The 11,072-nt window shown below is 39.8% G+C and overlaps 1 protein-coding gene across 1 annotated transcript; it reads right to left on the bottom strand.

Annotated features, from left to right (window-relative positions):
* Nucleotides 1–2,164: 2,164 nt before the first annotated feature.
* dkk3b (dickkopf WNT signaling pathway inhibitor 3b) lies at nucleotides 2,165–10,854 on the bottom strand. The gene is made up of 7 exons (XM_087844532.1): nucleotides 10,578–10,854; nucleotides 9,850–9,975; nucleotides 9,614–9,694; nucleotides 5,418–5,510; nucleotides 2,912–3,056; nucleotides 2,474–2,624; nucleotides 2,165–2,379 (listed from the first exon to the last, which is right to left on the bottom strand). The coding sequence occupies exons 1-7, from the start codon at nucleotides 10,761–10,763 to the stop codon at nucleotides 2,358–2,360; spliced, it is 804 nt and encodes a 267-aa protein (XP_087700658.1). The 5' UTR covers nucleotides 10,764–10,854; the 3' UTR covers nucleotides 2,165–2,357.
* Between the last annotated feature and the right edge of the window lie 218 nt (nucleotides 10,855–11,072).

Here is an 11,072-nt window from a genome sequence, read left to right as displayed (position 1 = left end):
AGGTTTGAGTCAAAATGACTATTTTATTAATCAGTTTCAACGCTTCTCTTCTTCACGATTGTATTTTTGATCATGTAGCACTGTTTGGCTTTATTTTTTAGCACGTTTGTAATCTTGGTGATCCTTAAATAACAAGCAGTGTTATTTTTTCCCTTTTTGTTATATTATGATTTGGCATCGGCAATCAAAGAAGTTTTCACCAGTAAGTCTTTTGGGATTCAAGTCATTGGATTTTAAAACAGTTTAATAATATAATGTAAGGAAATGATGACTGACATAAATGCTCTTTTTTCCTAATTAAAATATTGCCTTATTTAGCGATTTTACTTCATTTTGAATTTATTAAATACAGGACGAAGATTAAAAAAACCAAAAAACGGTCCGTGAGTCGTTTGGTACCGGTGTTATTTGGCGTTGGTGTTGTGCGCATGCGCCGCGTCTGCGCAGAAACATTGGGTAGGATGTTTTTCCAGGTAGGATCGATTCCCAGAACACCGGTGATAACTTAATCTCGGGTGTGAAATTTATGATTTTCCCGTGTGATATGTATAAACATTCTTTCTTTTTATTTTGTTATATTTATCCGCCACACCTTAAACACCGGTCAGTGAAAATACTGTCGGACATAAACAGGTCCGTGGTTGGGGATCGCTGTTCTAGTGTTTCTGTAATGAGGTCAGAGGAAAAGTGTGTGTCTGACTGTGAGCACCAGCAGGTGGTGATATTGCTCTACTTACAGATGAAGTGCTCACAAATGGAAAGCGTGACATCTTTCTTTGTAATTGTTTTTTTTTTGTTTTTTTGTCTTTAGTCGAGTTTTATATAACAGATGTTTAAGTTGAATATTTTATTAATTGATAAATACACTTTTTCCCTTGAAGAAGTTGAATTAGTACTCCCAGTTTTGCCAGAGTATTTTTTTAGCACATCTTTTCTGCTACGTACGTCACAAATGTCTGCACTTTTGCCCCCTCTGCTGTATTATATGTTGTCACATTGACAATTTATTACACTATTATATCTTGTTCATACAAATTCATTACAACAGTTGGAATTTTCTAAATCCATAATTTATAGCAACACACCATCGGCCCTTTAATGAAAACAAACTATCAAAAGGACTGACAAATCATGTAAATGTTAATTAAAATTACATTTTATATTTTATGTCATAACCTGATCAACGGCCTGTTGATTATGCGGCTGTAATAACATCTGCTTCATATCCAGGTATTGTGTTGCATGAAGAACATTATGAGCTATATAACTGTTTAAAGTTAACTATAGTTTAATTTGCATTTTTATGCACATTTGTTTGTTTTGCCAGCATTTAGGATAGTCATCATTTTAAATTTTTTACTTTGGGTAATATAAGACAGCCTCCAGCCTGAACTCGATAAGAGATGAGTGGAAGAAATTTTTCTTCAGTCACAGAAAGGAGTTATACTGGATCCCCTTCCCAGCAAAACCCCCCAAAAACAAACGAAAAAAAACCCCAAACAGGATCTATTTTATTTGTTTGCCTGGCTCTCCCCCGGCTTCCTCCCACAGTCCAAAGACATGCAGTTAGTGGGGACAGGTTAACTGGAAAACATAAAATTGCCCATAGGATTGAATGCAGCAGTGAATGTGAGTACGATTGGTCGCCTGCGACAGACTGGTGACCTGACCAGGGTGTACCCTGCCTCTCGCCCCCCTGGGATAGGCTGCAGCGCCCCCCAGGACCCCAAAAAGGATAAGCGGATAGATGGATCCAACTTTTTGAATTTGTAAGTGATATTTTTCCACATCTAGTTCTTTTTTATATGACCTGCATGAAATAATATGAGTAAGAAAGTCAGGGTGAAGTACGATGTGCATTTTGTAGTCCATCTTCTGGACTTTGTAGTTTCAACACAGCAGATATCACAAGGTTAAGGAGCCTAGTGTACATGCAGTCAGATTCACTGATTCTCCTCCTTATCAATTCTCCTTCACACATTTTCTTGACATTTAATAGTTTCCACTAAGGTCAATGGAAGGTCATTACAAAAAGAGATACCCACCAAGTTTTTAAATGTGTAAAAGTTCGCCCTCTAGTGTTCACTGCTGACAAACCAAAAATAAGATCACCAGTAAATAACAGAACGTGCTTTCCTTGGTTCTCAAAGCTGAAAACAAGTCATTTATTGTTGTTGTTGTTTTTAATATATATATAATATACACTGGCAATAAGGCATAAATAATACAGTGAGTGCAAGTTCAGTCCTGAAGCAACAGCCTGTACTTCCAGCAGCTGTTGATCAGCAGAGGCGTCCGTCTTTGGATCGTTAAGGTCATTTCATCTAACTCTGCTGCACTGTAAATCTCCAGTACTGTTATCCACACACAGATCCACGGCTGCAAGAAAAGAGAAAAATGTGAATTTCAAGCAAAAACAAATTACACTTGCTATTTTTTCACTGTTAACGTGTGCTGCTGTGTTTGGTCTCACCCATGAGGCTGGCACTGAAGGTCATCAGCACAGGGGCAGTGGTCACGGGGACCCTCCTGGTCCCAGGCTAGCATGTCCATCAGCAGGTTGGGGTGGCTTAGACAGGACTCCCCCTTGCCCGGTTTGGGGTTACATACTGGAAATAAAAGCTCTGATGGAAGCAGCAGAGAGAAAAATACATGAAGTTTAAAACTGCCTTTATTGAACCTTCTAAGTCATTGACTGCTCAGTCCAAATCACAATGTCTCACTTAGACTATCCCCGTTCTGACTTTGTTAGTCTTGGACTATGTTTGATTCCTAAATTCCTAAACCAAGCATTTAGAACTGGTTACAGGTTGAGATAATAACATATTACAGATTGCTTTAAAATAGCAGACAGATCCAATTAGACACTTTAAGGTAGTCTCTCTGGTGTTCCAACCCAGATGAAACTTACCTGGTTGGAAAGCACAGCAGAGGTGTGGCCTGCAGTCACTCTGACTCTGACAGATGGTTCCCTCTGTTCCACTGGTGGCGTTCACTGTGCACTGGCCCCAAACACACATCTGATCAGAGCAGCACTCCTCATCCTTGATGCAGGGCTATGTGAGGACACACAATCAGATATGTTAAAAAAGTATGTCAAGTGCATCCTTTTGGATTCATGTAGATAGCAAAGGGCACTTTTTTTTTTGCTTAATGCATTTTTATGTCACTTATGTTACTTTTGAACATTTTCAAGTCCAGGGGTGTGCGCAGAGGGGGGCATGGGGTGGTATTTCTATGTTATGCTACATTCGCTTCTAATCTACTATATTTTCAGAGCAAATATTGCACATTGTAGTATACATCATTTATTTCAGAAACGTTGGTACCATTAATTAACCAAGATTATGGATTGTATTATGTAAACGATCTAAATACTTGTTTCTGCCACTTTACAATAGAAAATGTTTTATTCAAAACAAACATTCAACACAAATTATGTTTAAACTCAAGTTCAGCGCTAGTTTTTGTCTACTGCACATAACATTAAAACTATGTCCAATATTTTCTATGCTGTATATTTCTAATAAAAAAAAACTGCAGAAATTGCAGTTCCTCTATTGGCCACGTGAGGCTTCAAATATATAAGTCCCCATATTGTCACGGTTTGCATTGGCAGACTGTGTGGAGATGAGAGGTGCGGACCCAAGTGCAGACAAGTAGAGGAACAGGTGGAGGTTTGAACTGAAAGTGAGCCTTTCATTGGTGGCTGTAAAAAACACTGTAAATTATTAACGGAAGGGGAACTGAAAACACTAACAAAACCTAAACTGGGAGAAGCTAAACAAAAGAACATGAAGAACAAGCAGATGATCCAACGAGGAACAGCGGGAAACACACACTATATATACACACAGAAGGAAATGGCAAACAGGTGAGGAACACAGCTGTGACTAATCAGACAAGACCAGACAGGGAGGAAGGAAAACAGGGCTGTATCCCAATTCAGGGTCTGCAACCTTAAAGGCCGCATTTTAAGGCCGATTACGTCACCGCGACGCGACGAAGGCTGTCCCAATTCGAAGGCTGCTCGAAATGCGGCCCTCAAATGCGTCCTTAATTTCCCTGAATTTTAAGGACGTGGCGGTGTAGACTTCGTGGCCCAACATATCCCAGAATGCATAGCGCGGCGGTGGGTGTGGATAATTTTGCCAAAAAAACGGCGGATGAGGGGCGCCCGAAGAGTAAACTTTAAGTAAGTACTGAATATTATGTCACTTATTTATGTGCGAATGTTTAATAATGAAGAACATTAAAACATTACTGTTGGCCACATGTCGGCAAAGTTATGTGACATCAGTGACGTTTGTACTAACTTGGTTTTAAAGCCTTTACTTTAAAATATACGCCGTCCAATAGCTGAGCTTAATCTTACAGAGAATGATCAAAGCTCATGTAGAAACAAACAAACAAATGAACAAAAGATTTTCTCCTTCATTTCTGTCAAACAAAGCTGTATGAAACGTTTCCAGCTGTTAGTATCATGGTTGCTAGGTAACCTGGGCAGCGCAACGCAGGCTAGACCGTCCCATTTCACAAGCCTCGCACTTCCGGCCTTAGCGGTCTTTAAGTACGCGGCCCTTGAGGATTGTTGAGGCTGCGTACTTTAAGGCTGCAGACCCTGAATTGGGATACAGCCCAGAATACACTGACACAGGACACAGACTGTCAAAGTAAAACAGGAAATACACAAACATAGTGTTAAGTATTATCAAGACGTAGCACAATGGACACAAGGGAGGCACAGTAACAATGCTGTCCAACTTAACAGCGTTATAAAGGATGTTTACAGCTTAGAACAGAACTAGCTTCTGTGGACGTTTCTCTTAGATAACAACTGTTTGTTTGTGATTTTTCCATTTAAATTTTTTTCCCTGTATGTATTTTGTTGAGACATAAAGTTAGCCATGTTGTCTCTGTGACTGACAGGTTTTAGCCAAGCACTGCTAATCTGAGTGACTGAACTGAACCTCTCAACAGCAGAGCTCCTATCAGTGAGTGAAATTCCAGTATTTTATTAGTCTGTTAGCACTTATCATCCAAACCATTTATGGATGCATCCACTACTTAAACTTTCAAGCATAACTAATAAACTTGTACTCCACTCTTTTTGCCCAAATTCCTTTGTAGCTCAACAAAAACAACATGGAGGCTAAAGCTGAGCTTTCAGACCGATGGGACTGACAGTCCAGAAACCACCAGGTTAAGTTATGGTGATTACTTTTACATGCAGCCAGTAACGCTGTACTGTAGCTGGAAGGTTGTTACCTCGAAAGCTGAAAGGCAATACAACGATTAGAGGGGACGTGTGAATCGTCTGTGGGTTCATCGTGACTAGTGATGCTGTACTTGAAGCAAAGACACTGATTATAGAAGCTCATCGCAACCACAAAAGACAACACTAACTGTCTCCCCACCATGTCTGTTGGGATACAGGGGAGGCATTTGGAGTTCTCAATCTCATACAGGCAGTATTTCAGGTTGCCACAGTCCTCGTCCACCATGCATTCCTGTGGGATGAGAAAAATGAATTACAAATATATGAAGTGATGAAGAACCTAACAGGAGTATTTACATAGTTTTAGATAAGAAAAACATGCATCTTGAAAATAATCTCATCTCACAATGGACATCATTATCAAGAAGCACTCAGCCAAACAGAATTTAGTGTAGCTGAGTGCTATTTGCCTGTATCACAATAACAGTCGTACGTTATTCCACTGCACCCCCACATAATGACTTCCCGGTATCTGCTGGGTCCATCTCCATGGAAACTGCATTAAGGACAACATCAGTGGCATCTGAATGCAACAGAAGGGCTGGGTCTCTAGAGTATCCCCTCCTTCTGTCCTCTACACTTGATTTGCACAACAGTATGTTGAAGGTAAAGACATTATCTTCAAATATGTGCCCTTTCCAGGATGACTCACAGAAAGAAATTAAAATAAAACAATTTTTTTAATGCCTGAAACAATCTGGGCTTTTAAGACCAAGCTGGAAATATTATAAACTTGTTGTTAAATGATGCTAACTGTGAGTTTGTTGCAGGAACACTGTGTACAAATGCAACAAAGTGACAAATATTGTGCATGCTGAAAAATGCGCTTTTAAGGGTGGATTTTCCAGCAGAGGAAGTCAGCAAGTCTTTATGCTAATGAGATATTTGAGATTTAGTTTGACTTGTTTCCAGCGGTGACAGGAAACAGTGCATGCCAAAAACAATCCCAACCACATGGGTGGATTTCTCTGATTTATCTTTGAAAGTGTGGCCTGTGAAAGTTTAACACAGGAACCAAACAAAGAACATCTTTAAACCAGACCTCCTTTCCCACTGTAAATTTAGATTTCAGTTTTCTGAAGCGTTATAACTGTCTGCGTTTCTACCTCATCAATACAGGAAAACAGGTCAAATGAAGCTAAAAGGCTGGATATTAGTCACACATTACAGAGTCCTGGTTTTATTTGTGAGAAATGGATGACTTTTAAAGTTCCCCTATCATCCTTTTTTGGGGGTTTCTTCTTTATATTTTTCTGAGGAAATGTAACATGACAAAGTTGCAAAGCTTGGAAATCACCTGTTATTTTTTGCAGGTCGGGGAGTCAAGTTCAGCAGATTTCAGATGCCAGCTCTCATCCTATTAGCAAGTCTTATAGGAGCGTACTATTTTGCTGCAAGCTGCTTTGTCACCCACCACCACCCCATATTGTTCAGCCTGTTTGCGCTATTTTTCACTCGAACCATGTCGGTTGTCTGCTTTGTTCTGTGGGCAATCCTTGCTTGCCTGCAGTGTTGACCTTTCTCTCCCTGCATTTGTGTACATTTGTGTGTTTCCCAGAGCCATGGCTACACAACTGTTATCACTGGTTCCCTGGATTGTGCACTTGTCCCATCCGCCATAGCGCCAGCTCTTCCGCCTACACTCTGCAGTTTGTTTATAATATAATTCAGACTCTTTAGTGTTAATTTTTCCAAGTGTTTTCCAGTTAACACCTTAGAATTGTGCTGTGCTCCAGATTTCCTCCTTGCGTGCCAGGAATTCCACACAGTATTTTACTGTTTTGCTCTCTAGTCTGCTTGTTTGTTTTCACCACTCTCCTACAATGTCTCGCCTCTGAAAATTCCACTGCACATTATGAATTGGTGAATAAACCTTGTCAACTGCTTTTCTTGTGTCCCGTCCTGCTTTGGTTACATCATAACAGTAGGAGGATCTTGCTGCTGTCCCCCCTCCTCTTAGGCTTTCTACGTATGATTTTCAAATGGCGGGGAGGTCCCAGAAATGCCACCAACTATAAATGTCTAAAAATGGAGAAACAATCCTAGGTTTGTCTGAAGTGCTCCTGGCAGAAGCTCAGTTATTCTCTCACACAGCTTAATACAATTTGTCTTCTCATTACTTATCTATCTTACAAGTTGACACAAAGGCACGGTTTCTGCCTAGTAGCTCTTTCAGCACACTCACAAGCAAAGAGTGAACAAAGAGTGAGCGCATGCCTTGCAGTTTTATTGCCAACTGACATTTTCTAAGAATGCTGCACTGCTACTTAACGAGTTAGGTAGAGAACTCATGCCAACGCAGTGTCTTAGCTGGGCTAGGTAACCCATCAGAAAATTCAGCAGCTAAAAGGGAGGTATGCAGAATCCGGGTAAAAAGAGCACAGACCACTATAATAAAGTTATGAAACCACAAAGGAGCAAAATACGGGACATTTAACGCAACAGCTTAAATGTAGTAGCCACAGTCGTCTGCAACACTTTGTAGCAACAAGAGTGCTGTAGGAAATTATCCAGACCCTCTATTCACTTAAATCACATTACTCACAGACTGCCTCCGCTCATCCAAAAAGCATCCACATTTTAACCAAATGTTTCCACATTTTAGCTTACATGTGCTTTTTTTCAACTCCCCATGCGCTGACTACATTTTTTTTTCTGAAGCCGCAACAGTGCCATGCGATTAACTGACTCTACTCTACTGTGACTTAACAAATAAGGTTAAAGACACATGGCGTTAGTTGTTTAATTTGTTTGTTTGTTTTAGTATTTTCTTTACAAAAGTACAGCTTTTTGGCTTACAATCTTTCTTGCTTCCTTGGCATTTTTTCCTCTATTAACATAACCACCATCTGTACAGCTGCCAGGAAAGAAAAAGATCAAAACCGCCACCGTAAAGTAAAGAGCAGGCAGCAAGCAGCAGCAGCAACCTCAATCCAATCCTCCTCTTGGTGAAAACTATGAAAAGTATATGGTAGGTTTCTTTGCTGGATGAGATCATTCTTTTTTTTTGAAAAAACGTATTAGCGGTAATACAATGGTCCCATGGTTTCAAAAACCTCTCCTTCTCTCTGTCTCATCTTACAAATGTGGAATATTTCCCAAACTGAAGGAAAATGCATCTGAAATTAAGCATCTCTGTACTGAGTAAAGTTAAACATTTTTTGCCTTCCAAATCACTCCGGGTACTTTACTGTTCACTTATATTGCCATATTTAGAATACTGTGTGGAAATCTGGGGAAATACATACAAAACTTCACTTCAACCACTATGTAAAACTCAGAAAAAAGCAATCAGGATGATTACTAAAGCAGGATTTAGAGACCATAAAAATTCTGAAGTTTATGGATCTTATAAAATATAAAACTGCAAAAATTATGTACAAAGCCAGATACAATATGTTACCAGGAAATGTACAGAGGATGTTTTTTGACAGAGAAGGGGACTATGAATTGAGGGGAAAATTAAATCTGAAGACTCTTAAAGCACAGACAAAGGTTAAAACCTTTTGTGTTACTATTTATGGGGTAAAACTGTGGACCTACAGCAATGTTCAAGCATTAGTCAGTTTATAAAGATATTTCGAAAACTGATTTTGGAAGAATATGAAACTGATAAAGTTGATCACCCATTGTATATATAACTATGCTAAATTGTATCTAAATGATATCTATCACTGTAGCTATGTTTATACACGTTCTCCTTGTTTATTGTGTGGGGTAAGTGATGATGGGAATTAGGTGAATAGTGGGATTCAATAGAATGTTGAGCATGGGGTATGGATTAATAAGTATGTTATACTTCTTCCTACTCCATTTCAGACCTAATAATTGTCATTTCATGTCATTTAGACTCTGTTTTATTTTATTTATTTTATTTTTTTGTTTTATCTGAGCACATACGTGTGTGTATTTACATATATATTCATATTTGTAAATGCAAGTACGCGTACTTGTGTATATATTGTTTTTTTTCTGTATATGTCTGAAATAAATAAAGATACAATACAATACTCTAAAAGCTGATAAATATTTAAAATAATACTGACAGATTCTCATTGGAATGTAATAAAAAAGAGGCTTGAGCTTTTATCTGTTTCCAAAAGGCAGCCTGTAAAGAGGTCTGAAACTAAGTGAGTTGAATTTTGTGCTTCTCCAAAATATTTCCAGAATCCCAACTTGATACAAGCCAAAATGTTAAACTATTAATCTCAGTACAAAATACTGACTCACATAAAAATAGCAGCTTCATGGCAGCATCGGGAAAATGTGGACACAGGAGAAAAAGACAAAACCTTGTTTAAGGTCTGGATCAAGGACAAGAGGTAAAAGACTCACATGATTCATGTTGTTCCACTGGCTGGAGATCTCCATATGAACATGGGACAAATGAGTCTCTCCAGTGTTGTTGTTAGTGTCCTATAAAAACAGTAAGGGGGTGAAATACTGTATCAGACCTGGGGAAGAAAAACAACTTTTCTTTTCTTACCAATTAATCCTAAACCCACTCAGACACTGTAGACTAAGTGAATGGCTTGTGTGTGAAAGTTACACGGTAATGAGTGAATCCCTACCTTGTCAGTTCTGTCTAGCACCTTAACTGCTTTGTCTCCGTTCTTTATTACCATCGTAGTCTCATTGTGGTAGTTAGGACCCAGCTCCAGTGAGCCTGAAGAGGATTTTGCACTCTCTGTAGTGATCTGTTGGAAGGAAAATTAGGTTAAATCTTAAATAAAGAGCAGCATATGTTATACTGTACATCTGTTGTTCATATTTGGGAAAATATGGATTCTTAAGGGGGCTGTAAGAATGGATAGTTTGCATTCTCTGCTTGATGCAAAAGGGAAACCTCGCAGTAGCCCAGAAATGATGAAAACCAGACGCTCACTGACAGGAAATGTATCGGACCTGCTGAAATTCAATTCTTGGGAAGGAAAATAACAAACACGAGGTACTGAAGGCTGTCTAGAAAAAGCTGTTTGTATGAAGTTCTTGCAGGAGCTCTTCCGTATTGCCTTTTCTTTTATTGAACTGAGTGTCTGGCCGGGAAATCTCTATTTTAAGCAAATAGCTACTATAATGATGAGTGACGGTGGTACTCAGCACGGCGTGGGTCAGATTTAAAGCAGACACGGAAACTATGTGTCTGCTAAAAGTAACTGTGCATTAAAATAATTTGAAGCACTTTTTTATCCCCCTGCTTTCTAATAAAACTGTCGCGTATTTACTTTAATATGGACACATTGGATTTCTCTGCCAGTCAGCACTGGCTTTATATGAATGGATAAAATATGACGCCAACCTGGTCCACTGCCTCCTCCAGTATGTGCTGAGTGTCCTCCATCAACTCCTCTACCTCTCGGAACATGTCGGTCAAGCTGACCGGCCCCCGCTCCAGGCTCTCCCGCAGGAACAAGGTCCCGCTCCTCGCCGTGCCGACGGCTGCCCACAGAAAGCACAAACCCCGGAACACCGACAGCACCGACATCTTTCCTTCTCTTCCACCTAGTCTGTCTAAAGAGCAGCACACGGGTGTGACGCACGCAGGGCACACAGCTGGACACAGCTGGATCCGTTTTATTTGGAAAGTATGAGGAGCGCAGCAGCAGCGGTGGTGAGGGGGAGGCGGAGGAGGGGGGGGTGGGGTGGGGGGTATTAGCAGGATCAGGTTTAATGGGGTGGAAAAAGTTCACGCTGCATTTCATGATTTAAACGTCAAACACATGCGAGTGGCCTTTATAAAGACATAAATGTGAACCGGACTGTAAAACAAACAGACGAAAAGGCTGACAGACGA

This window comes from Neolamprologus brichardi, chromosome 7 (assembly GCF_056152115.1).
Source record: "Neolamprologus brichardi isolate AB-2024 chromosome 7, ASM5615211v1, whole genome shotgun sequence".
Classification (NCBI taxonomy): domain Eukaryota; kingdom Metazoa; phylum Chordata; class Actinopteri; order Cichliformes; family Cichlidae; genus Neolamprologus; species Neolamprologus brichardi.
This window is presented reverse-complemented; position numbering and strand designations above follow the sequence as displayed.